This window comes from Camelus ferus, chromosome 15, assembly GCF_009834535.1.
Source record: "Camelus ferus isolate YT-003-E chromosome 15, BCGSAC_Cfer_1.0, whole genome shotgun sequence".
Lineage (NCBI taxonomy): Eukaryota > Metazoa > Chordata > Mammalia > Artiodactyla > Camelidae > Camelus > Camelus ferus.
In genome coordinates this window covers 54,970,074-54,998,057 of record NC_045710.1, presented here as the reverse complement: position 1 = coordinate 54,998,057, position 27,984 = coordinate 54,970,074, and the positions used below count along the sequence as shown (strand labels likewise).

The following is a 27,984-nucleotide window of genomic DNA, read 5'->3' as shown; positions in this document are numbered from 1 at the left end:
AGAGATAGAAATACATCTTGTTTTTTTTAAAGCTTTATTATATAAACTTGGATACACAAAAAAGACCTTGTAAGACATATATAGGTCCCACTAGACTACACTAAACTAGACCATCTCAGCAGCTTCAGGGGATTCCAATTAGCAGTACAAAGCCTCTTCGTTGGTGTCTCAAGTCTGTCTCTCAAGCTGCCAGTTAAGCAGAACGAGGTGTCTACAGCTTGCTTGCGATTTGGGACACACCTTCACAATAGTGCTTTTCAAAGTGTCTGGTTATCTGCTCGCTCATCAGCCTCCCCACTGAATTAAGAGCTTCAAGGGGGCAGGGACTATGTCTTGCTTTTTTTTTCCCTCCAATTTTCTAACCTGTGGTAAAATACACATAACATGAAACTTACCATCTTAACCATTTTTAAGTGTAGAGTTCAGTCGTGTTAAATACATTCATAAGACTGTGCAACCATCACCACCATCCATCTCTAGACCTCTTTCCACCTTGTAAAACTGAAACCATATATCTAATTGAACAGTGAACCCCCCATTCCTCTCACCCCCCAGCCCACCACCGTTCTACTTGCTGTCTCTGTGAATCTGACCACTCTTAGTACCTCCTGTTCTTGGAATCAGACAGTATTTCTGTGACTGGCTTATTTTACTTATCAGAATGTCCCCAAGGCTCATCCATGTTGTAGCACGTCAGAACCTTCTTTTCTAAGTAGTGTAAGAAATAAGTTGTTTTATACCACTAAGAATATGGGGTTGTATGTTACTGCATCATGACAAAGCCTGTCCTGACTAGTACAGCAAAAAATATCCAAAAGAATAAGAACTTATCTAGCAAAGCTCCTAAGGGTAGCTTCGTCCTAAACCTTTGTAGAAGTAGCACGTGGACCCCTTGGTTTGTCAACTAGGACCCCGCAGGTTCACGTGTCCTTCTTTCTAAGGACAGTTACTTGGGAATTACAGGGTGATCACAATTTTTGGTAAGCTACATTTTGTAATGAAACTGGACAAATTGCCTCAATGCAGTAAATCAGAGAGGTGATGGGTTTTGAATCTGATAAAAGATGAATTTGGTGGACATGTTTGGGGACATGCTACATTAGGGGGAATGGCTCCTGCAAAGGGCTGGAAGAAGGCCCTCTTTCTTCATTTCAGACTAGTGGTCACTCAATCCTACTGTCTACAGTCAGTTCTGCTCTCTCAACCTTTGGGCCAGTTCATAATGCAGGTGCTCTGGACTCAGCTAATTTTTAGAAATGCTGGTATTATAGTACACAGGAATTTTTCTCCACAAACTCATAGGTTCGAAATATTATTGTATTTCTATAAATCAAGTTAACCTGGTTCTGAGTTCCCAGTTACTTCAGCGGGAAAATATTCTATCTCAGCCATCTTGGGGATGGCCATCCTTCATCTCAGCCATCTTGGGGATGGCCATCCTTGACCCTAGAACCGAGTATGAATTCAGGGCACTCGTGCAGCTCCCAGCAAAGGGAAGAAACTCTGGTTCCTATAACTGTGGATGAGAAGCTGACCATCCCAGTCCACACAAAGGATAGGCAGCTCCATCCTTCCACACCAAAGCATGGGGACACCTCCCCACGTCTTCATGGCCATGACTGTCTCCAGCATCCATACCCCCTATCCCACCAGAGTTTGGGTCACTTCTGGAGGAGCTGCATGGAGGCAGGGCACAGTTCTCTATCACTTAAAGAACAAAACTGCCATCTCTACCTTCTCCTCAGGGAAAGGCCACCTCTGCCTCCTCACTTCTTATAAAGGAAGGAATAGAAGCTTACTTAACACCCATGACTAAGCGTGTCTTAAAAGGAGAGTGCTGAGAATGCATGCCAAGTCTTTGCATTTTGGGGCTTGGAGGGGAGAATTCCAGCGAGTCCATCTAAGGAGGTTAGAACCCGTCACCTGACAGATATGAAGCAAGCCTACAAAGGCCTGAAGCTGGGCTTTTCCCATGAGTTCTCTTCCTCCACCTCTGATCAGGGAGGTCTAATCAGTCTCAACCAGTAACCTTCAGAGAGTCCTTGGAGTGGACCTCAGCCCCAGGAGGATTTTATTCGCAGCCTCCTCAACCCGAGGGCCTTGCCTGAAGCTGACGGCGGGTGGCAGGCTGGTCTTTGGATCCGGCATCAGTTGCTGACTCCTCCTGCCCCAGTCATAGTTCCAAGTGCAGGTGGTGAGAGACTCTAGCTTGTGGCTCAGCGCTGCCAAGCCTTGGAGACCACGAGAGGGGTGCCAACTCTGACACAAGTGAGGGGCACCATGCCCACCAGCGGGCAGATCTGGATTCATCTGCAGCCCTAAACCCCAGGCCCGGTGCGTCTAGGAAAAACACCAGTCCCGTGGGCTGGGAACCCTTGGGAAAAAGAAAGGGAGAGAATTCCTGTTTTGTACTTTTTTGTCCCCAGGACCTGTGGCAGCCCTCTGAAAGACCTTTCATCTTGGCCCTACCAAGCACCCCTGGCTCCACCTAACATGCTCAGGGAGCTAGATTGTTCTCTCAGGTGCTTGTCCTTCCCTCCCTCAGCCAGGACCTGGTGCTTTACATCCAGCCAGATGGCCTGCTCTGGGACCACAGCTGCTGTCTCCTGGCCACACAAATTGCCATGTTACAGAGAGGTCTGTCCCTGGGCCCCATAAGGGAGAATTTAAAAACTGCAGAAAAATGTCGTACTGATTTTATTGCTAGTTTTTCCTCCAGTTGGTGAAAGGGATCTTTAAAAATTCCAGCTTTGGCTCTGCTACAGCCAAAAAGGCAAGCCCCATCCCCACACCCTTGAGACATGATCTTGCGTAGTTGACCAAGAATGGTCTGTTGTAACCATGAATGCCCCCCTCTGACTGGAGCAGAGTAGCCAGGAGGGACAGGGCCCAGCAGATAGCAAAAGGAGGTTTTCCTGCCATCACTGGGGCCACCTTGCGGGGTTGCTGGTGAAAGGGAGGGAAGCCAGGAGACTCCTGGGAATGGATGTGAGTCTTCCTCCTGTTGGTTAGGGCCAGTGATGTGGTGGAATCTGCTTGGTTCCTAAGAGCCAACAGTGAGCATCTCTGTCTGGCTCTATTTTCAGTAAGGTCATGTGGGTGGCAGCAGACCACTTCTTAGGCGTGACAAGCTAAGAGTCACAATTTATGGCCCAGGGACCAGAGCCAAAAAACAGAGAATTTAAGAGTGAGGACCAGTAAGTGAGCAATCTTTAGCGTCTGCAGTTAAACACAAACAAGAGCCCCATCCCCCACCTTCCCGCTGGCTGCTTTGAGGTATGAGAGCCAGTCGGGTCTCTGGTTGCCAGAATCCTTACAACTCTACCTGCAAAAACCCTGCACCTTCCTCAGCTCCCTTATCCATGGATCCTCCCCCATCCCACCCACCTCCCCACCCGCCACAGCCCAGAGATAATGCAGTCGGTTATTCACCCTTTGTCCTTGGTTCCACACTTCCATGCTATCACTTCTCTTAGGGCTCGAACTTCCCGCAGCCTAAGATGTGGCTCTCCTCCCTTCAAGCCTGTTTCCATCCTTCCTCAGTCTTCCTACCTTCCTCATCCCATTTTCTTCCAACCAGAGCCACTGTCCAGGGACCAAATGCCCCACATCCACGGTGATCTGGTCTCCCCACTCCTTTCCTTAGAAAACTCCTTCCCCAGAGCCCCCGGGCCCCTCCAAAGTCTCCCATTTCCCCTTCCTCTCCCAAAATGAAACTGACTCATCCCCTCAAGAGAGTGGAGGGATGTGAGGATAAACCAAAGAACACGGAGCCTTCCTCCGTGCCTGCGTAGAAAGACGAACCAGGTCACTAAGAACAGACACATCTGAGGGTTCTAAAACCCACAGGCCCTGCCTCCCAAAACCTAGACACTGGCAGCTAAGGTCTGACCAGAGATGACCCAGGACGTGACGTCTGTGTGAGGCAACGACCCCCCCTCCCATCAAATGGGGCTTAAAGTGACTGCATGTGTCATGGCTATCAGACGGGGTAAGCTATATGATTCCGGCCAATTTTTACAATAACAGCCTCTGCTGAAATAGACAGTGCTTTATTGTTTACACGTTCTCTCATTTAACCCTTGCAGCAACCCTGAGGTAGGTGTTATCATCCCCGCTTTACAAAGGAGTGAACCGTTGTCCTAGGTTAGATGACTTGCCGAAGATCATACACTTATTAGTGGTAAAACCACTGATCATCCAGAACCAAGGGGACTCTCGAGTAATTCACAGGCTGCTGCCAAGGAAAGTGGAGCTGAAAAGGTCAACTGGGAAAGGCTGGACCACTCACGGAGCTCAAGGGGGTCCCTGACCAGGGATGAATGAGGCACATACACGGGCCAAGACTGGAACTGAGCAGAAGCCCAGAACATCTGGGAGTCGTGAAGCAGGAAGGCGTCTTTAAGTTTGGTGCAAATTGACAGTGCCTTCAAATATGTGCAGAGCCCACCTTCCAGGGAGTGGAGACACAAGAGGGTGTCCTGCTGCTGCCTGTCCAGGGGCTGGCCACAGGGCAGGTGTGGTGGGGCAGGAAGAACTGCCACTCAGTGGCACCACCTCAGCCTGGCCAACACCTGGTGACCTTGGAGCAGTGGTCCTTTAACTCCATTAAGGCTTGAGAATCTGATGAGAGCCACAAACCCTCCCCCCACCCCCAGAAAAATACAGACACACATGTACAGAAGGCATTTTGCATATGGTTTCAAGGAGTCCGTGGACCCCAGGTGAACTCCGGCTTTAGAGCAAGGGTGTCAACCTGAGTAAAGTCACTGACACAAACCTGTCTTTGTGTAGCTTGTATTCCCTATGACTGTTCCCCTTCTGTCATCCCCTGATAGTGACAATAAATTTCACGACATTCTAAATAGGAGCCAAGGGAAGGGGTCCAGCCAGAGGAAGAGAGCTGTGCATGGCAGTGGTGGCAGCCAGGAGGCAAAAACAAAGAGAAGGATGGGGCCACACGTATCACGTCCTTTCCCACCTTCCCAGAAGGTCACTTCAGGAGTTTTTCTCTACTCAACAGAAGGGTTGTGGGAGGTGATGGAGACAGGGCAGTGGTTTGTTTCCTTTTAGAAAGGAGAGCCGTTCCTTCACTGGCTACAGGGTATCGAGTTCTGCAGGTGGTGCCCGCATTCCCACCTGCCCCTGTCAGCCCCCCGGGAACACGCCTGAGCAGGGGCCCGGTCACCCGTGCACTTGTGGCCAGGTCTCCTATGAACACCCATGTATTTACACATGCTTTTTCACAGAAGAAGGGGGACTGGTTTGGGAGGAGAGCTCAGGGGAGTAGATCAGAGAGATTCCATGTTGCAGTTTGGGGATCATGCGCTCCCCACAAAGAATCAGATAAACTGGGAGAAACAGCAAAGGACTCAGCACACATTAGCCCTCAGCCCCTTCCACAGCTCCTCCTTCTGGCCAGGGCCCAACCAGAAGGCAAAGTCATAGCGATGTCCTGGGCCCCAGCCCCAAACTAGTGGGCCCAAGAGAGTGGGCTGAAGGGGTCATGGGGGATTAGAGGACAAGGGTGGGAAAGGTCCCGATTACTGTAAGAGCAGTTCTGATCTCCCATGGGAGTCAGCCAAAGGCCTGGCCCTGAGCCCGTCCAGGCCCAGAGAGGGCAGACCTCAGTGAAGTTCACGTGACCACTCAAGGGCCAAGGCGAACTCAGACACCATGTTGTCCATGCCCAGTGACCCCCAGAGTCCCAGCAGTCACTCCATTCTAGTGGTCACTCATGCACTAGTGGTCACCTGCCCGGCCCTAGATGGACGTTTCATCACATGCGGCTAGAGGAGCCCCAGTGAGCCGAATGTGGGCTGGGCTTGGGCAAGGATCAAGCAGGAAGGGTGGAGGGAAGCCACCAAAGCCACTGCCCCTCTTGGCCAGGGCCAGGGGCAGACGCTCATCTTCAGGAGAGGGGGAGGGAGGGTCCTGGCTGTAGCTGGTGGTCCCAGAGGGCGGGGCCCCCAGGTCCAAGCCCACCTTGTCTCTAGCCAGAAGCTCCCTCTGTCTCTGGCGCTGCTGACGCCGACCGATCAGGAGGAGGGTCAGCGATGCTACGAGAGCCCCCAGGAAGAAGCCGGCCAGTCCCGCCCCCACTGTGTGAGCCTGGCTCGGGGGGCCCTGCCGGCTGTCCCACACCAAGCTGTAGGCGGCTACCACCCGGGCTGCCCCCCCCTCCTGACATTCACAGGCATAAGCGCCCATGGCCCCTGGGGATATCACCACCTCTAGCCCATCCCGCCGGGGGGTGAGCGCAGTCACTCCGCTGGGCTGGTGCCACACGCAGGATGCCCAGGCTGAGCCTGGGGAACATGGCAGGACGACATGAGCAGCGGTAGCCACAGGAACTTCAAACACCACTGGGTGCTCTGCAGAGACGGCAAAGGCACAAAAGGTGGTGGGGATACAGGCTGGGGGTGTGATGGAGAGAAATGTGGGGCGATATCGGATACGAGAAGGGGCCGTGGTGGACAAAGGTAAAAGGGGGATTCCTCAAGAGGGCAAGGCTCTGGGTCACTGGCTGCCATATCTTCCAGGATCCAGGTTTTAACGTAGGTCCAAAGAGGGCAACTCTATGCCCTTTCCATCCACTCCACCCACGTTTCCCTAAACCATACGCACCTCCGGGCTCTTTAGGACACAAAGAAGAGACATCCGCTGACTCTATGTCTTGGACCAGCCTATAAAGAAGAGAATGCTTGATCAATCCAGTGTCGGCATCCCCTTCCACCCTCCTCAGCACCAGTGAACGTTCACTCATCCGGTACAGTCCCCATCATCTCATAAATCACTTTAAGAATTATCTGTCGACATTCTCTTCATCACTAAATTTTTCCCCAGTACCTCTTACACTCATGACACTTGCCACGTCAAATTCTACAGATACTTCTAGGAGACTACAGAGAATTAAATTTGCTTGAGGCCTATCAGGAAGAGGTCTGGTGGGGGTGATTTAAAAGAAACACAGGGACTTTCCAAGAAGTGTTAACTGGCTGTCCACAACCACAAGATCTCTCTGGAAATCTTCTCTGTTAAAAGATTTCTCTATTAAGAGAAAGAGAAAATTTCTTTTCTATAAAAGCTAATCAAAATTCTGAGAGGGTCAGTAAGATGACTTTTTGTTTCAGAAAAATAGTTCAGCTCAGGACGCATCCGTGGTTGTCACTAGCTCTCAGCTGGTACTGAACACAGGGGGAATGAATCATCCACAGAATGTGTGAAAATATAAAGACTGGACCCTGAGGAAGGAGCTGGATTCATATATAAAACAGAAACAGACTCACAGACATAGAAAACACACTTATGGTTACCAGGGGGGAAGGAGGTGGGAAGGGATGAACTGGGAGTTCGAGATTTGCAGATACTGACAGGTATATATAAAATAGATAAACAAGTGCATACTGTATAGCACAGGGAAATATATTCAATATCTTGCAGTAGCTTACAGTGAAAAAGAATATGGAAACGAATATATGTATATTCATGTACAACTGAAGAATTGGGCTGTACACCAGAAATTGACACAACATTGTAAACTGACTATACTTCAATAAAAAATTAAAAGTTAAAAAAAAAGCTGGATGGAAAAGGAACCAGTAAGGGAGACAGACTGGTGAGGTAGGGAGGAAAATCAGGAGAACGCAGAGTCCTCGGAGGCAAGAGGATCACGTATTTCAAGGAGGGAAGGAGGGATTTGTCAGCTGTGAAAATGCCTCTAAGAGCTCTTGTAAAATGAAAACGAAGTGAATGACCATGTGGAAATCAATCACACAGTCAGGGCAGGTCCAGCAGAGAGGTGGGGACACTCATGAGACAGCACCAGATGGACAGACAGATAAGTTAGCACAGACTGACAGATGGATACACAAGAGACCCTAAGAAACACACAAACAGAGACAGGGCAGCATTAACAGATGAGAAACACAGACAGACGTGGGTGGGCCGGAGCCCCGGGACATCAGGCGAGTGAGCAGTGCAGCCACTCACCCTCCACGCTCCCCGGCATGGGCCACACACGCATCCAGCCGGAAGCTCCAGGCGCAGACAGGGTCCTGGGCCAGGATGCACTCCGAGCAGCTCTGGAGACGGCCGCAGTCGGTTGTGTTCACTTGCGTCACCTCAGTTCGGGAGCCAATCAGGAGCCAGTTCTATGGAAAGGGAGTGGGGAAGAAGGACGCACTGGGTCTCCCAGACCTCAGGGTCACAGACTGGCCCTGGACTCGGCCGTCTCCCCAGCAGATTTGCTGAAAGCTACAACTCACTTGATACAATTTCATACTGTCAACTGGCTGCGGCTCTGGGAATAGGGCCAGATCCTCGAGGACGCTGAGCTGGGCCCCGATCTGCACTGCTCGGTGGAGGTGTCCATCCCCTAGGAAGCAGGCAAGGGGCAAGACGTGGTAACGCAAGCATCCCTGTGCCTGTGACTCTGACACCTGTACGTATGGGGCCCCCGTGACAAGAGCCTGTGTGCACTGGATGGGCAGCTTGCTTGGCCATGACACATACCTGTCCCCAGGTAGAGCACATCGTACTCTTTCCCTGAGAGGCTGGGCACCCTGTGGGCCACGAGCCTGAGATAGGCCGTATCTGTAGTGACTAGAAGGGAGCGGCCATCCGCTGGAAACACTGGCTTGTCCATGAGTGGGTGGTCCCGGATGAAGGTGAGCACGCGGTCAGGCAGGAAGAGCGAGGAGCTGAACTGCTGGAGCTTCATGTTGTTGGTGATGCACTAGGGGGAAAACAGGGTGCACAGCCAGGCTTCCCAGGGGCCGGGAAGTGTCTGTGATGCTTAGATGGGCCTGGTCCTAAAGGGGCAATTCAGGCACCGCGTGGGATAAGGAACTGTCCCCTGCCCCCTCACCTCCCCGGGTCTGGGCTGGGGCACGTCATTGTCCATGACGGGCAGTCCCCTGTTGCAGTCATGTCTCAGCTCTCTGAAGGAACCATTCAGCACCGTCCGAATGTCTTGTGGGCGGAAGGCACACACAGCAGACATGGCAGCCCCTTCCCTAGAAGAGGCAGCCACATGTTCAAGCCAGATATTTGGAGGAAATTAGGGGAGGCAACTCACCCCGACAAATGCGATGCCCCACGAGAGATGCTCCAGGGCACGGGGAAGCACCCCCCACTCCGGAGGACAGAGCTTTGCCCCCACCGAGCCCAGGTGTCGCCCACCCTGTAACTCTCCACAGCAGGACCCCTCACCACTGGGAGGAAAAGATGCCGTAAAAGATGGGGGTCCCTCCTCCGTGTACAGGTCGAAGAATGGCCATGTCCTGCAGGACGCTGGCGGCCTGGCCATGCTCAGGCCCTGGACACAGCAGGTCGGCCTTCAGAAAAGTCGTCCACTTCTGCTGGAGAGTCTTCCGGCCCCCAAGATCCCCCTGGAGTAACAAGCACATGGGAGTTCTCTTTAGAAGAGCCAACACTGGAGGAGGACTGCGGAGACCAACACACGTTCCCCCAGACAGACAAAGAGGGAGACAGACACACAGGACATCTGTCTATGCATGCAGGGCAGAGACACAGACAGAGTAACTGAGGAGGACAGGGCGACAACAATGATGGTGACTAAGTTCACTGTGCACTTATGAATTACTGTACCTTGTGCTTTACATAATTTACCTCATTTAGTCCTCAAAACAGCCCTCAGAGCTAGGCGTCATTAACACCCTCGTCTGTAAGGATGCTGCCCAGTCACAGAGGCAGTCAGCAGTGCGGCACGGACCTGAACCCACATCTGTCTGTCTACAGTTCCTGCCTTTAACCTCTGCACTACCTCCTGGGGACAGTGTCACAAGGGTAATTACGGGGGTAAAAGAGGCCAGAGTCCTTCCCCACATTCCTCAGGCTCCCAGAAAAGTAGCCAAGGCCCAGCAAAAAGGGAGACAGGGGACAGATGCAAAGACAGAGACCCAGAGAGGGAAAGACAGGACAACAGGCAGCAGAGCAAACAGGACAGACAGCTGGGGTCAGAGCCTCACCGCGCACACACGGGCCACCCTCGGGACCTTAAAGTGCTCGTATGAGTCAAACGCTCGGGAAATCTCCGTAAAGAAGAAGTAGATTTCATCGTCTCCGTCTTCATCCCCCCACTCGGCTGGGCTCAAGGCCACGGCTGCAGCAAAGGCTGGGGCTGGGGAGACCAGTGGCCTCAGATTCCACAGACACAGCCTGGGGCCACCCAGCCGCCACCCACTGTGTCCCCAGATAGCCAGCACTCCCTCCTCTCCCCACCGTTAAGCCAGGATGGCAAGGTCTCTGTGCGAATCCAGTCCTCAGCACGACCCACAGCCCGGGAGATGATCGACTGGGTCCCCAAGTAGTTTTTCACAGTGGCCGTGTAGAGGACGCCCCCTGCAAGGGCGACAGGATGGAGAGGGACTGTCAGAGACTCACTGAGGAAGCAGAAGGGGTTCGCAGGCCGAGCAGGGAGCACAGCGGGGGTAAGAAATCGCAGGCAATGCTAAGCATGACGGCCACTCCCTCCCTTAAACAAAGGGCTACAGGGCAGTAAAGGGAACCAGGAACCAGTCCCTGTGGAAACTGAGAGATTTTTTGTTGTTGGTCTGTTTCTTGTTATTTTTAAGGCCTTCTCTATCCTGTAATATGCTAATTACACGGTAATTTTTCAGGAAGGGTTTGCTCTGCGGCACGTTCCCATCTCACTGGAGTTCTCCCGCTGTGTAAACTTCTGAGGGTCAGTGGGTGTGTGCGGCCGTGGAACAAGTCACAGCTTTAGGGTATGTTAGCATCACTTCAGGAACTGATCCAAATGCAGATTCCTGGGCCCTGGGCCCAGCAATGCTCACTCAGTAGGGTTGGGGGTGTGGCCCAAGAGCTACATTTCAAACAAGCAGTTGGAATTACCCTGACATGGGTGGTTCAAGAGCTCACTTTGAGAAATACCAACCTAAAGGATCACTGCATGTCCCGCTGCCAGCCGCGGGAAGCAACGAGGATCAGATCCTCTCCTGGTTCAGCTGGGGGACAGAAGTGCTCTAGGGAAGGCAGGGATTGGAGAAGATAGGGGATCACAGGCACTCTGGGGAGGAAGGGCAGCTGCAGCTCTGTGGGCTGAATGCCAGAGGACCAGAGCCACTCTGAGTAACAAGGCCAAGGGCTCGGATGTGAGTGGAGAAAGTCACGCAGGGGCAATAAAAGGTCACAGATCCCCTGGTGGAGTTCTGAGTATCACAGGGACTCTGGAGAGAACAGAGAAGCATTCCTTCATCACCCGTTACATAAAAGGCACTTGCTGGGTGCTAAGCATGTCACTGCCCCCCCCCCCAAGAATTCCCACTGGAGTCTGGAAGACAAACTGGAATCAGACACCAGGTGGCATGGACTCAGATGTGTGCAGGAGCACAGAGCACCCAGGCACGTCTCACTGGGGGAGCAGCATCTCAGAGATAACGTCTGAGCTGGGTCTGAAGAATGAGCGATATGCCGGGCAGGACTTCAGAAGAGGGGAGCCGTGTTCAGGGATGTGGGGACCCCCCATGGCTGAAGCTCTGGCAGGGCTCAGGGGCTGCGGGGCAAGCGAGCAGAGATGAGCTGGAGGGGCAGAGACAGGCACCCCACAGTGATAAGCCTGCTCTGCCAGGGAAATGTGCACTGTAGCCTAAAGGTGAGAATCAAATGGAGATTTTTCTTGAGGAGGAGTGACGCTAATAGTTTTGGTTTTTAAGAAGACAGTGCTAGTTACAAGGCCCTTCACACAGTCCAGGCAAGAACGGAGGGCCTGAACTAAGGCACTGGCAGAGAGAGAAAGGGGGATGGATTGGGGGGCTATTTCAGAGGCAGAGCCCATTAACAAGATTTGAAAATCGACTGAGTATGAGATGTGAAAGAATGGAGTAAAATAACGCCTATAAGGTTTCCATTTAGAAGATGGATGACAGTAGATGGTGATGCTATGAACCACGTGAAGAAATGGTAAAAGGCTCAGAAAGGAGGTGGCTGCAGAGAGGTGAGTTCAGTTGTTGGACACACTAAGGGTGAAGCACCTTCAGGACACCTGGTTGGAGATACTGGAAGGCAATCAAACAGAAAGGTGTGGGCAACACAGGCAGCAGGGCCAGAGTCAGGCAGCTTGGTAGTCCTGACGACCAGGGAGAAAGGAAATCGAGAAGAGAGCCCTGAGGCACCACCATTTGAAGGCAACTCAGAGAAGATCGAGCCAGAGAGGCTGGAGGAACCTTTCCTTGCTTGGGAACCCCAGCAGGACCCTGAGGGCACGTGCGCTGAAGCAGCAGCGAGCAGGGCCTCTGTGGGGGGGCCCGGGGTCACAGAAGCTTGAGTGGCGCTGCATGTCTCAGGCATTGAAAAGATAACCACTGATACTTTGAAAACACTTTAATGCAGAGCAAAAAGGGCCAGGAGACCTCTGAGGGCAACAGGGAAAGATTAGAACCCTTCCTTACAGGGTAGGGAGGAGAGACTTGGGTTTGTGAAAAGAATCCAAGCACTTTGGGGCCAGGAAGGCTTGGGTCTGCACACTTACTACTAGTAAGATCTTAGGCAAGTTAACTTTCCTAAGCCCTGAGTTCCTCAAATGCAGACTGAGGAGCCCACCACCTTCCACTCAGAGGGGAGCTAAGGAGGCCACCCCAGGCAGGGCCTGGCACATGGCTGCCATTCAATACGTGTTAGTTGCAGCTCCTTATGAACCATACGGGGCCATAGGCTTGATCTGCTGCCATAGGTGGGGAGGGGGTAAGGCGGGAAGCCCCATGGAAAAGACTGGCAGGACCCCCAGGCAGGGCCACTACCTCCTGCCAGGACCATCCGATTCCCTGGCCCAGAGGCTCTCTCACTTTTTGCCTCTGAGGCAGCTTACTTCTAGGAAACTGGAACTTACCCCTAGAATTCTACTGGTTCCCTGAGCTCACTCCTGATTGGTCCATTTGAAGTACTTCATTTGCATGGAGCTCACTCCTGATTGGTTATTTCTCTCCCTCCTGATTGGTCCATTTCTACAAAGCTTGTTCCTAATTAGTTAACTTGTTATACCTTATTTGCATATGGTGTTGCAAAGTGTAAAACTGGCAGCCTATAAAGGCCTCTGTAAGCCTACAAATGGGGTCCAGAGCTTGGAGTGTTAACTCCCTTGGGTCCACTGGCATAATAAACCTGAATTCTCCAACTCTCCGAGTGCTGCTTGGTCTCTCGACGGATCCAGGTTGCTGTCACAACTGAGTTGTAACACTAAGCTGTAACACTGAGCTATGACACACTTTTCTGCAACAGGGGACAACCATAAAATGACATCCCATTCCCTTCCAGGTATTTCATGAGGGGGGAAAAAAATCAGGTTTGGGGCAAAGGTTCTGGCAGCAAACAGAGCAACAAATGAGGCAACCCTTAGCTCCAGGGGGGAAAAGTTGATATAGAAGCCAGAACTGTAATGAAAACTTTCCCTAAAAAGGTGTCATACACAAAACACTCTAAAAGCAAAACTCTGACAGAAGCTGTGCCATGGATACCCTGAAAATGGGGGAAATGTGGTGGAGGAGACAGTTATGTATATTTTGGAAGCATTACTTGGTGTGTTTAGGCAGGGGGTGGGGGGAGTCATAAATATTCTAGAAACATGGAAAGGACCACAGATAACCATGCAAGGACCTAGTGGTGGACGGAGGTAAAGTCCCAAAACGTTCTCAGGGATCAATGACAGTCAATTTCACATATTCTGTTGCACTGTTCATATAATAAAATATCCCTGTATGTGCAACTGTTTGGCAAATTATTACTGAATAGATCAAGCCAGAAAACATGAAACACACACCTGCTGTTGGCAAAAGCGGATGTGTAAAAGAGAGCGACGCCCACGGTGTCGAGCTCAGCGAACAAGCTGGTTAGAAAAAAACACCAGGCATAATTCAACCCAATTTTTAAAAATATGTATGTATGTCTGCAGGCACAGGGAAGACTGAAGGAGCTACAGCTCTACAGTGCTACTGATGTTTGTTTCTGACTAATGAAATTACAAGTGATTTTCATGTTCTTTGTACTTTTTTATATGCACTGATTTTTTTTTTTTTTTTGTAGTTAGCATCTTTCCTTTTTAGAACCTTCCAAATTAAGACACTTGCATTTTGGAAATAAAAGAGGAAAAATAAAAAGATTGAAAGCCACCAAGATGAAGAATCACAGCCAAAGAAAAATCACAATTATGTGTGGAAACAGACCTCTACCTGCTCAGAGGTAGAGCCTGTGAATGAAGGCCTCCCACATATGTTAACAACCCAACACAGACAGGCTTGGATATGAGCCATGATGGTGACTATTTCAATAAACGCTGGGGGGTTCAAATTTTCACTCTGATAACAAAAGGCTCACTTTCACACAAGGTTTACAATAGCAAGTGCCATTTACTTGCTTTAAAAAGAGGGTTTTAAACATGAGCCTTGCCTTCCTTCCTCTACTCCTTTTTCTTCTCACAGTCAGAGCTTCACAGGAAAGACAGCTCCTGCCCTAATAGTCTCCATTTCCTTGTCTAAGGATTATGCCAGCTGTATATATCCTTTTTCTTTTTAAACAGCCTATTACCAGGACATAATTATAGATCATTGGAGACGCAGGGTTTACTCTGCCTTTTCCACTGCTGGCCATATAGGATTCCTATAACTATCTTGTTTGGGTGTGTGAATGCTAGTATTGGGGCACACACACATGGATTTAAGGGAAAAGCTTGACCCTAAAATGCTGGCAACACCCTAGTGCACTGGGAACACATGCAATACTCCAGGACGGATGCAATAATCACAAGACGCAATCAGTCCAAAAGGAGACAATGAAAACACAAGATGGGCTGTCAAAGAGAAAGAGCAAAAGCCCCCTTCTTCTGTTCTTGATAAAAGCCCAATTTATTACTGGGTGTGATAGGGAGGACCAAAGATAACTGATCACTGTCTCCAGCTTGGGACCTTGGGTCCTGGCACTGTGCACTCACAGGAGGGTACACTGGTGGAGGAGAAGGTCTAGGGGAGCTCAGTTTGAGATATGCTGATTTTGAGATTCCTGTGGTACAATGAAGTGGAGATGTCTGGAAAGCAGCTGAATGTGAGGTCTGTAGCTCCAGATAATGGATGAGAAGTATCAAAATACAGTGGACACAGAACCCCTGGGGCTGGCTGACGTCCCAGTTACACAGAATGCGAGAGAAGAGGATCTTGGGTGGAGCCCCAAAACTGAAAGGATGAGCAGAAGACAAAAATCCTACAAGGAAGACTGAGAAGGAACTGCAAACGTCCTTGGGCTCCTGTGAATGTTACTGTCAAAACATCTGAATTTTTCCAAACTGGAATACTTCAAATAGAGACCTTGAGATCATTTTGTTAATCTTCTCTAAGATTAATGTTATATTTGAAGACAAGATTTCTGGGGCTTTTTCCTAAAGAAATCCAAGACCAATAAACACGTGAAAAGCTGTTCACTCTCACTAATTGAAATGCAAATCAAAAGCATCAGATTGGACTTTGGAGGAAGGCACTGTTGTATGTTTATTAACTATATTTTTAGGGACTGACAGGGTATAATGAAACAGGCCCTCTCACCACTGCTGGCAGGACTAACTGGAGAGCAGTTTGGCCAAGACCATCAAGCATGATAAAAATCTTTTACATCCTTTGGCCCAGCACTCCTGCTTTTTGGATTAATTCATGCAGGTGATTACATTCATGTAAAGGATTTACATAAACACTTATGTTAAAGGATTCCTTCTGCAACATTATTTATAAAAGAAATTATTTTAAAATCTGAATGTATAATTATATGGGAGTAATTAAATAATTGTGCTCCATCCATATGATGAAAGAGAAAGTCATCACTAAAAATCATGTTTGAATAATTAAATTCTATGATGAGAAAATGTTCAGCATACAATAGTAAGTGAAGTACATGTGATAATTCCAGCTTATTACAAATACACACAAGAGTGTAAGAAAACACTCCAAAATAATAACAGTGGCTACCTGGTGATGACTGAATTACAGTCAACTTTTCACTTTCTTCTTTATATATTTCTATATTTTCTCAATTTTCTATAATGCACATTGCAATTTTCATAATTTAAAGTAAAAAATGTTCCTGCTTTTATATTCTAATATTATATTCTAATATTTTCATTACTAAAAGCTCTTTTTATCTCAAAATACCTCCATTATCCTTAAGGACAGCTGTATAGATCTGAACTGGGAATTTTGATTCTAATTCTTAAATAATGTCGCCAGGATTTCCTATACTGCTATTTTCAAAACAGAGGGATAATGGATCAACACTGGAAGCTCCAACTAAACACTGGCACTTATGTCTCACCAAGAAAAAATATAAATCATAGCCCTCTCAAGAACTGCAGAGGAAAACTTGTAATATTGATATAGGCTATTATTTGGATCTGAGACAGAAAAAGCCATGGAGGTTCTATGTTAACTGTCTTGAGCTAGTCATTCTAAACTATTAGAAAGTGATTTCTTATCACCTCCATCAATCATCAGCTGAAAGGCAACACTGAATTTCATTATCTTGGGGAAAGAAAAAAAAAGACTTGAAATCTCTTTGAAAATGTTCTTTGTTAAATATGATCTTATTTATGAAATTTATATCCATAGACTACAAGCTAACGTGAATCCAACTGCTGAGTGCAACGCAGACAAAATACACACAGAGGGTTAAATATACTTCAAGATTACTGCTTGAAACAAAAAAAAAGTTAATTATTTTAGATTGTTGCCATTGAGAAGTCATTTTGTTGATTAACAGTTATAGAGTATCAAGAGACATTCACAGTTGCTAAAACTGAGAAATCTTTCTTAATGAGCCTAATGACTGGCTCAGAGTTTTGCCCAAAATGCTTGATAAAAAGCCAAGAAAGATAAACTATTAACTAAACTCTTATTCAGATATGTATGAGTATAAACAAGTTCTCATTGATTTCAACTGCAGATGAATAATAAAAATGACAACCCAAATATTGTATCTACTAGCTATATACTCTATGTTCATTTTCCAAAGTTGTTATTTCATTGCATTTTAGAAAAGGTAAATCACTGACTCAATGAGTGATTTAATTCGTATAGCTTTTAAGACTTTTCCTACAAATGAAGTCATGCATAAGAAAACAGTTTCATTGTTAGATCTTTTAGCCCGAGTTCTGTTTCCCATCAAATATTGTCCAAAAGTATTGGTAAAAATTAACTTTATGATAAAGTTCGCAGGAACTTTAGTGATGAAAGGAGAAACAGTATGATGAATGATGCTAAGTCAACTGATTAGCTAGCTGGAGAAAATCAATTTGGATTCCCTTCTCATGCCATTTATCAAAACAAGTTCCAAATAGATCAAAGAGTTAAATGTTAGGGGGAAAATTCTGTTGTTGTTGTTGAAATATAGTTGATTTACAACGTTGTGTTAGTTTCTGGTGCACAGCATAATGATTCAATTGCACATATAGAAATTCTTTTAGGGGAAAATTTTTTAAGAAGAAAAATCTTATCTGCTCTCTAACTGAAGAAGGATTTAGCTTAAAAAATATAATCACAAAGAAAAAAATGTAGATTGGAACACGAATATCTTACCTGAGGATCGGCCCAAGAACATGAGCAGAGGACTGACCAAAGAAGAAATAAAAATAGATGCTAACACACAAAAAAAGCTCAACTTTGCTAATATTCAAAGACATGTAAATCTAAACAAGGTGCCATTTTTAGCTTCAAATTAGCACAAAATAAATTTAATGAGAATACTACAGTGTGGTGAACTTTATGTGAGAAAAAAACTCGCATTCACTGCTGATTTAGGGTATAAATTTGTATACCCTTTCTAAAAACTCAATTAGCAACAGATAATGAGCCATAAAATACTCACACCCTTTAGTAGAGTGATCCAGGAGCCTTAAGGACACAGTCTAAAGTGAGGATAAAAATTTATGGACAAAAATGTGCATTACAGTGTTGCAGACAATAGCAAAAACTTTGAAGTAAACTAAATAAACTTGAAAATAAATGTACATGATTTAGAATTCCTTAATTAAATTATGGTATGCGCAGAGGATGAGTAGTATGGTGTCAGTAAAATTTTCATCTACAAAGAATTTTTATTTTTTTTTATCCTTCTGAGGGATACTTTTGTAAATTGTATTTTTTTCTTTTTTTGATGTGGGGGTAGGTAATTAGGTTTATTTATCTTTGGAGGAAGTACTGGGGATTGAACCCAGGACCTTGTGCATGCTAAGCATGCGCTCTACCATTTGAACTACACCCTCCCCACTAAAGAATTTTTTAATTATATAGAAATGCCTATGATATAAAGTTACATGACAGTACTCAAAACTGTATCCATGTTGCATGACATTTACAAGTTCATGAAAACACACACTCATTCTATTAACCTGCTTTTTTTGCACTATCATGGGAAGAACGGCTGGATTCTCCCTGAATCTGGAGAGTGTGTGGAGTGGTCTAAACAAAAATACAGACTATGTGGCACACAAAACAGCTCCTGCTACCAAGGAATTAGGCAGTCATTCTTCAGGAAAAGTTTAGGCACAACCTGTGACAGAACCATTCAGCACCTGAGCAACTGTGTAGGTATAGCTTGTTCAAAGGAAATAATAGTAGCAATTTATTTAATAGTCATTACTGATTCCTCTGAGCAACAAAGGACTGGTCAGCCAAACACACATGCATGAGTACATATCCACATGCACACACACGTTAAAAAAGCTAGAAGGAAATACCTAAAATATTAGCAGTGGTTTTCAGAGTAGGGATCCTCTAGAACCATGCTGATATGGTAGCTACTAGACGCAAATGGCTGTTTACTGTTCAAATTAAAATTATACGTAAAATTTAATATTTTTCCTTCAGTGGCACTAGTCATATCTCAAGGGCTCAGTAACCAACTACACGTTACTAGTGGCTACCGTATTAGACAGCAAAGATACAGAACAATTCCATGGTCATATAAAGTTCTTTTGGACCCTACTGTTCTAAAAGACTTCTTATGTCCTTCTTTACACTTTTTGCAAATTTATTACAATATGCATAGTAGTAGATTCCTCTTATAAACAGGAAAAAAATGACTAAAAGAAATGAGGTTAACAGAGGAAGCGTTCACTCTAGAGATGCAAGGGAAATGATACTCTGGGGAGGGGGAAGCAGGCGGTCACAAGCGCTCTGGGAAGAACAGGGAAGGCTAGAAAGAGATGTGGGAATAATAGACATTCCGAGGAAAGGGAAGAAAGGACACAGAAATTCCAATAGGAGGGGTGGGAAGGAGGCAATTACAGCAAGGCTCTTGTCTCTCCCCACTCACCAGCCATTACAGCTGCTGACCGCTGAGCTGGCTCAAAAGGGCATTTCCCCCGGCCACTCTCAAGTCTTTCCACCTCCTGGAAACTGGACACATCCTACAGACCAGAAGGGGGCAATTGGTTTAGAGGTCATGGGGAGGTTCATGGTGAGAATTACAAAGATGGTCAGATGAAGAACAAACCCAATTCCATTCCCCTCCCCCCGCTCCCCCACTACCATTCCCATATTCCCAGTCTGCTGATCCGGGCTCCCCCACCCACAACTTCATTTCCCATCTCTGCCATCCCTCTTTTCAGTTTATTTCTCTTCCCTCAACTCCCGTGGCACCCAACCCCCATGTGCTCTGATGAAGGCTATACCTACGATTACCCTAGAAGACACTGAGAGGCTGAAAGGCAGATCTTTCCTCTGAAATGTCGAACTGTATGGTCTGCAGATTGCCTGAGGATGTGCTGCAGGACAAGGAGGACCAGGGGAGACAGCAGGCCTCCCAAGGGCCAGAGCACTTGGGAAGGGTAAAGAAAGTGCTTTATATCATAGGCATTTCTATATAAAGCACTTCAGATGGGGAGGACTATCTGAAGCCCATGGGTCTAGAGAGAAGGGCCACCCTTCCCCTGCTCCCACCCCATGAATAAAAGACAGAACCAGAATCAAGGATACACAGAAGCAAGGAAAAGCATCTGTAAAGTCCGTGAAGACCTGAAGGTCAGGTCAGAATTTGAGGCTTTGGCAAGGAAGTGTCTTCCTCAGTCAGGGACTCCAGAGGTACTGAGGCAGGGGGTGGTGTGAGAGTTCCACCAGAGCCAGCCAGATGTTACCTTTCTTAACTGAGCATCCAGCACTAAAAGAGGCTTCAAGATAGCATGAAAAAATGAAAATCCAGATTTTAACCTGGACTGACAGGGAAGTTAATTGTGGCCAGTTAGGGGTCAGAGTTACGGCATGGAAGTGCCAGGCGTGATATTTCCAGTTCACAAACTAGGGTGGGGCATGGTGCTGCTGAGGCCTAACCACTGTGACGGCAGCTGGAGACGAGCAGCGGAGCTCTCCGCCCCCTCGGCACCCTGGCCCTGCTCTGACTGCTCTCTACCTGCTGTACTTGGCAAACATGGTTTTGTGTTACTAAAAGAGCCTGGAAGAAGGCCTGTTAGAATTGGATGTTATCTGAGTCCCCCTCCAAAAGAATACTAGGTCAAGAATCTTCTGGAATGGAGGACCCCACAGAAGCACAATCTCCTCCCCAGTGTGGCAGTGGGATCACTCCAGCCTAAGGAGACAGATGGCAGTTCAGTGAGAGATGACCAAGATGTTTGGGCACTCTGGGCATGGCGTATGTCCCACTGCTGAAGCCTGTCTTATCTCTCACCTAAACTACAAGACTCCCACCCAAGGTTAACATTCCTACACTATCGGTCACTGCCTTGATAAGTGCTCAAGCCAGAGAAAGACGAAAATGGCTCACTATTGCCTCTTTAGTGCAAACTGCTTATTTTCCAATACCTCAAAAAATGAACTCTTTCTTCTAACCAAACCTGGAATCCTATTATTCCTAGAAAACCAAGTACATTTTTCCCATCTCTATGCCTGAAACGACTCCCTCATGTTTCACTAAGGACTTAAAAAGAACGAGCTTTTTCTCAGTTCTCATTCTCTTCCATCTTCATGCGCCATTGGGTACTTTTGATTCACTTCCCTCCTTGCAATATTCTATTTCTTAACTCTCTTGAAATTCTCCCCTCCTGGAGTCCCTCCTCCTGGCTGTTGTCTCTTTATCTCCTTTGGTTGTTTCTCTTTTCCTTTCTAGCCTCTCACCGGTGCGTCCTTACTCCTTTTCACATACACTTTAAAGATCTCGTTCATTTTTACATTTCCAGCCAGACTTTCTATGCAGATCATTCCCCAAACTCTCCTAGTCTGATGTCTTCCAAACTTGATTGCTGGACTTCCTCACAGAGATGACCTACCAGCCCCTTGAAACTCAACATGTCAAAGCTCGTCCTCTTCCAGTTTCCCCAAATGGCATCATCGTGTTATTCAGGTTCATAGCCTTGGAGCAAGTGAGCCTATTAACTACATAGGCTATCACTACTGTACGGTCAAAGCGATATTTAATTAGGGTCTTAAAGGGGTAAGACCCCTCTATCACATTCTCTATCTCAATGTTAAGATTCTTCATTATACAACCATTGCATCAGTCAGCACAGTCCTATCAACACCAGTTGTGGTGAAGGCAAGTCCCTCAAGTTGAAAGCCAGAGCTATGTAGGAAGGCAGGGTTGGAACCCATCCTTTGAACTTGGCCAAGAAGGGTGCAAGGCACATGAAGGACCGTTCCCAAGTGGTTAGGGGGTTAAAAAAAAAAAAAAAAGATTGTCCCTGTTACATGAAACAGATCAAATGTCACAAGAAATTGAAGCCAGCAAAGGTCTTCTAGATTCCAGGGTAGTGGAGCAGAGCCAGACACACCTGGGTTTGAATCTTGGCTCTGCCTCTGCCAGCTGTACATCTCAGACTTTTACCTAACTTTTCAGAACTTCTGTTTCATGGCCTGCAAAATGGAAATAAATACTATCATGGTGTATCATCACTATCATAATAAATAAGTATCATGATGTGATTGGTAAGAATTAAACTCAACTGTGAATGTAGAGTATTTACCACCAAGCCTGTGACAGAGTGGACACTCAATTGAATGGCAAGTCTTATTGTTGTTGGTGCTGTGGTTGTAAGTCTAACATTTTTCTGTTAACTGCTGGAGCTCCCTCTACAAAATGAATTAAAAAATTTCCCTCCAGGGTCTGATGCGCTGTCACTGAAGGGCAGTTCTCCATGTTGCTGGAGTTGGTAGGTCCTATATGCTTGAACTTCCTTTTGGAAGCACCGTTAGTTCTCTGAGCCATCAACTCTGAGCAAGTTGTTGTGTTTGGATCAGCTAGTCAAAGTTCTCAGATAATAGTTACACATCGTCTCAAAAAAAAAAATAGTTATAGATGGTCTCAGAGTCATTCGTCTGGGACATGAGAGGTTCAGCTCTAAGGATGAGGTAAGGACTTGCTCAAGCAGATGGGGATTGCCAGGAGGCAGGATGAGACAGATAAAAACAGAAGAGAGCTTTCAAGAAGTCCAGAGAGCAGTCTTGGGATTTTGAAGGGCTAACACAGTAGTTAGCTGTGTCCTATATTCTCCTACAAACAAGCCTTGACCAAAGGTTGCTCCTTCATTTCATGAGCCTGCTAGCTAGGAGGGTTCAGAGAAAGAATTAAAAGTCACACGAGTGCGAGACATAGGCCCCTGGCTTCACTCTCGGTTGCTGATAGTTCTCAAGAATGGAGAGGGGTCCAAGTCACACCAATCCTGACAGGTATGTCTAGGACACTGTCTGTCTAGACACTTATCTAACAATCGTTAGGGCCCCACCTCAGAGAGCCAAAGAAGAAACAGAAGGCCCTCGGGAACTAACTTGGAGTAATCGCATTGGCTGTGAACCATGGCTCCATTATTCGTACCCATGGGCTCCCTGATTCCGTGCACACTGGGAAAAGGACAAATGTGGCAATGGCGGTCCCACAGCTACTTTGTGAGCTTCGTGAGACTATGGGAAAACCAGACCCTCAACATTACCTGAATGGACATTGAGATTTTCACCACCACCCTGAACTAGGAAAGCTTTCCAGGATGAGGGAGCTACCCATACCCCAGTCAGGAGTCTATGAACGGCATTATGAAAATAACTCAATATGAGCCCAGCTAACTCCAAGGACAGCCCAGAGGGACTGACTGAGGCGATCAAGCCTGTACAATTATAGCATTCTAAGACAAAGCTATGAGGGTGCTGTTTCACAAAGAGGAATCTGGAGGTACACACTGACTAGATCCATGTGGCAAGGAATTACTGCAGACTGTAGGTCAAGTCAAGACCCACCACTGAGGCTCAGGGCCAGGAAAGGGAGTTGCTGGAGCCCCTCCTATTCCTAGCACAAAGGAGAAAAAGGTGTCTGGTGATACGAAAGACATGTGAGGCTTGTGACTCATCCTAGGGCCTGGTCACAAATACACGCTGCTGTAGGAACAGTGACTGACTGCTGGATAACTGCTGGGGAAAGCTGAGGGGTCACCAATTCCTTAGATGTCACCAATCCCAGGGACTTTTGAGGCCATGACTAACCTAGATGTGATTAGGGGTATCCATGTCCCAAGCTTGCCTGGGTGGGGGGCTGGAGACGCCCAGGGCCTTAGCAGCAATGAACAGGATCAAGGAGAAAACATGGTTAACAGAGTGCCCACCGTGAAGGCAAGATCCAGAGTATGGGGCCAGCAGGTGCTATATTAGAGAGCAGTGACCTCAAAAGCCATGAGAGCAAAGGGTCACAGCCCACACAGGATGGGGCTGACAGTAGGGGTGAGAGGAGGTGGTGAAAGATAGTTACACGACATGGGAGGAAGAAACAGGTACGGACTGTGCTGATTAAGAAATGGATGCAGGCTGCCTGGACAAAGCATGGAAAACCTGAGTTACCCGCCCCTGAAGTTTCTCCCAGATTTACCCTCTCCACAGCCCAGCTAGTGTCCCACTATGACCCCTTACACTTTGTATACCTCACCTTCTAAGGACAGCCTCCCTCCCCGCCCTTTTCGCACCCCCCTCAGTGGCAGACAAAGGCTCTACCCTGTGAGGACATCCCTCACCCCCAGTGCTTATCACGCACAAGGGCTGTCTTAAGCACGATCCCCGTCACAGTCACTCACAGGAGACCCCTCCCAGCCTCCCACCCCCGTCACTCACAATAACCCCGCACTTCGGATCAAAAGCGAAGGTGCCACAAGTGAGGAGGTGAGAAGCATTGGCAATGGCGAGAATCTGGACAAAATTGTGACATTCGTCCTGAGGGTCAGAGATGGTTAGAGAGAATCAGAAGCAGCAGGTACAAGGAGAGGTAATGTTAGGACAGTTGATATGCAGCTCGGGGCATGGTGTTAGAGTCCCTGCCTGGGCCCACTGGGTGGGAGCACGGCAGGGGGACTGACGCAGAGCCAGGGCTGGGCCAAGGCCTCAGCTGACACTCAGGACAGGGCTGGGGTTTATACCTACCTCCTTCTTGCCTTTCTTGCTACAGTTCTGTCGGTGGGCCTCAGGCACGATCCAGTCAATCTAAGGAAGAAGGAGTGACCATTTCCCCCAGGATCTCCCCCAGTTCCTCCCAAGTCAGGGTCAGTGACACAGCTCTACAACCTCCATCAATTTGGGAACTTCAGAGATACATCCAACCCTTGACCCCAGAGCTTTGTTTTTCAAACTGGAGGTCTCTACCCACTGAGTCATAAAATCAATTGTGAAATGTCAACTAACATTACTTTTGATGAAACAGAATACATCAGAGTGTATCACATACAGGAGAGTAAATATTGTTTTGAGAAACTTCTCTTTCAGTACACACTTTGTGTACTGGATCAAAATGTACCATATATTTCTTACTAACGGAGGGTCAGAAAAACTTGAAAACTATTGCCCTAGAGTAAAATGATTCTAGTTCATCCTCTGCCCACATCCACCTGAAACCTGGTCACTGTGGCCTCCTCCCCATTATCATGACCCTCCCTCATAGCCTCCCTGATCACCATGCCCCCCTCCATCACCCTCGGCTAAGATGATGAGGTTGAGGACCTACCCTTATTTTCACCAACACTCTGCCTCCTGTCACAACCCCCACCCCCGCCCAACACATCCCATAAAACCATGGATCTAATCACATGCTCTGTGATCTGAGGTCCTCCCCTCTCTCATCTCTCACCCTGCGGGGTCTCTCCCCTGAAAAGGGCAGAGATAAAGCGAAGATGGTGTCCCGGGCGCCGACGTAAAGGGTGTGGGAAGCAGGATCCACGAGGAGAACAGAGTAATTGTATGTCTGGGGGATGGTGAACCGGGTGAGATAGGAGTCAGCCTCTGGCAGGAAGAGAGAGTCAAAGTGAGGAGTGATATCAGCCGTCACTTCATAAGGGTGGAGTCTGCAAGGGTAAAGCCAAAGCGGTCCGTTTTTGTTTTCTTCCAAGTACTATATTTATTTAGCAACCTTAAGGGCAAAAACAGAGCCTTGACAGGCCAGCCATTTAACTTCCCCAGAGATACATAACTGATGACATCAGAGGACTTAGCACACACAATACAGTTAAGTATGCTTTCTCTATAAAAATAGAGCACTTTATTAAAATAGCGGCATAAATAGTAAGTCTGTAATTTCTATTCATAACAACATGATACATAATTTGAAAATACCTATAGAAGGTCCAAATACTTTCTAAATTTCCTTTTTTTCAAAAAAAAACCACTACTTAGTAGTAACTTCTTTTTACTTAGAGGGGAAATGTTTCACTCTCTTCACCAACACATTAGGAGGACTATCTCCTCTCTCTGCCACCACCCTTTGTCTCACTCCCACCCTTGATCTCACCCCAGTTCCACCCGAAGAGGTGGAGAGGCGGAGTGGGCATGAGTTCCGTGCTTTGGAGTTGGGTCAGCCCAAGTTCACCTGTGGCTCTTCCACTTACCAGACGTATGATCTTGAGTAAGTTAACCTGCCCTTTCTGAGCATCACTTTCCTCATCAGTAAACACCACCATCCAGCGTTGTTGAGAATTAAATGAGATAGCATATGTAGAAGCATCTGACACATACGACATATTTCACAAACGGTTCCTTTCTTCCTTCTTTAAGCATGTGCTCTGTTTGGGCCAAATCTAAACCCATCTCAGCATTCAAAACTCTTATCTATTTAAGTATTATACAAAAAGAAACAAGCTAGCATGGGGGGAGAGTATCGCTCAAGTGGTAGAGCGCATGCTTAGCATGCATGAGGTCCCCAGTACCTCCATTGAAAAAGTAAATAAATAAATAAACCTAATTACTTTCCCTCCCAGTAAATAAATAAATAAGTAAGCAAGCAAGCTAGCATGAATTTAACTTCTTAGCTCAATCTCTGGCTCTGGAGACCTGAATTAATACAGCTCTGCTCTACCTGCTTCACCTGCTCAGCTGCCCTCAAGACTGGTAGCATGGCCAGCAGCCGTGCACTTCCTAGATGTGGTGATGTATGGAGCCCCACTCACCCCATCCTCCCAGATCCATACTGTATGGATCTGTACTCTGTCCCATACTTACCCACCCAACTGCCCCACCTTGTCCTATAGACCTCTCCGGATTCCTGGGTATCAACCCAGCCTGGCAACCTCAGCTCCATGTTGCGGCTACTGTTCCAGCACAAACGGAAACCCAGGCTCTGACCACAACTGTATCTTCTGGATTCATAGCACCCCTATATGTCACTGGCCAAAAGGGACAGAAGTAGTTTAGAAGGCTCTAAGTTACCCAGTTGTGAGTTTTTGCCAACAGGTCGTACCCTTGGCTTCACTGGTTCCACCTGCCCACAGTGCTAACACTTAATGCCCACTGAGAAAAACACCACTTGTGCCCACCTCGGCAAAGAGCCTTTTAAGTGCAAATCACTCCAATAACCACTTTTGACATTGTGGCATCCCCCAGCTTTTTTCACATATTTTGAAGGGACATCTCCCTCTTCCTTTTTTCCCTTCTGAGGACTTAAAAAATTGTTTAAACATAATTTTAAGTCAACTCACTGAATGGTTTTCCAACACTCAGTTTGGAAATGGACAGAGGGAGCAGGGAACTGAGGAAATTAGGAGGGTTATGGTACATCCAATCACGGGAGAACCGGAGTTGGTGTCAGAGATGAGAAGACTGGGGAGTGGGCTAAGGACATTAGGGCTGTGAGCAAGGCAGAAGGCTTGGAGGAGATTAGAACTAATGAATTTGAGAAGTGGGCAGATGGAAATTCTAGGCTGGTAATAGTAAGGATGGGTGTTTGCAGCTGTATGAAAGACCTATAGGTTTGACAGCAGAGTGGATGTCAGTCTGGCTTGATGGACACAGGTGCATGTGAGGGATGAGGGGAATAAGGGAGAGGGAACTTCGAAATGGACGACTTCCAGCAACCCCCGTCCTCTCCCTGGGCCTCAGTGTCCGCGTGTGCACGGGGAGGGGCTTAACTCTGCTGCGGTTCCGTGAATACGGGGCCGCGGGAGCCGCCTGGGCGTGTCGCGGGAACCGAGTCGCGAGGCCTGGGCCGGGTGGAGCAGCACCACGTGGGGGTCCCGCCCGCATCCGGGCCGGGCGTGGCCGGCGTGGGCGGCGCGGGACGCCGTGAGCCGACCTGTGAGGATGCGACTGCCCAGACGGGGAGCGCAGGCAGGTCTGGGTACCTGCAAGCAGGGTCTGGGCGCGGGGCGCAGGGCTAAGGGCGAGGGCGCCCGCGCCTTACCAGAGATAGGAAGCGAGGTCCTGGGCACAGAGCGGGGCACGCGGCCAGACACCGGGCCGCTCAGCACCGCCAGCAGCAGCAGCAGCAGCAGCAGCAGGAGCGGGAAGGGCGGCACCGGGGCCGGCCCAGGGTCCGGGCGTGGCCGCGCGGCAGAGACTGTCATCTTTGCCACCGCCTGGCCGCCGGGGTGTGGCGAGCCCGGTAGACTCCGCTCAGAGCCGCGGCGCCGCCAGCCTCGGCCCCACTCGGCTCTCCTCGGTGCGGTTCGGCTTGCGGCTGCCGGACCGAACGCAACCCGTCACCGCCCCTTCAAGAAAGTACCAATGA

The 27,984-nt window shown here is 47.9% G+C and overlaps 1 protein-coding gene across 3 annotated transcripts; it reads right to left on the bottom strand.

Annotated features, from left to right (window-relative positions):
* Positions 1-17: 17 nt before the first annotated feature.
* On the bottom strand, positions 18-27,984 carry SEMA4F (ssemaphorin 4F). Of its 3 annotated transcripts, XM_032497928.1 has the most exons (15): positions 27,658-27,984; positions 25,117-25,268; positions 24,417-24,476; positions 24,111-24,209; positions 19,327-19,420; positions 10,246-10,365; positions 9,993-10,144; positions 9,214-9,392; positions 8,870-9,017; positions 8,515-8,737; positions 8,268-8,377; positions 7,993-8,153; positions 6,628-6,686; positions 6,232-6,374; positions 18-2,374 (listed from the first exon to the last, which is right to left on the bottom strand). In XM_032497928.1, the coding sequence occupies exons 1-15, from the start codon at positions 27,818-27,820 to the stop codon at positions 2,174-2,176; spliced, it is 2,064 nt and encodes a 687-aa protein (XP_032353819.1). In that variant the 5' UTR covers positions 27,821-27,984; the 3' UTR covers positions 18-2,173. The 3 variants fall into 3 exon arrangements, with proteins under 3 accessions (XP_032353819.1, XP_032353817.1, XP_032353818.1); XM_032497926.1 differs by lacking the exon at positions 18-2,374 and having other exon boundaries at positions 4,015-6,374; positions 27,658-27,983; XM_032497927.1 differs by lacking the exons at positions 18-2,374; positions 24,111-24,209 and having other exon boundaries at positions 4,015-6,374; positions 27,658-27,982.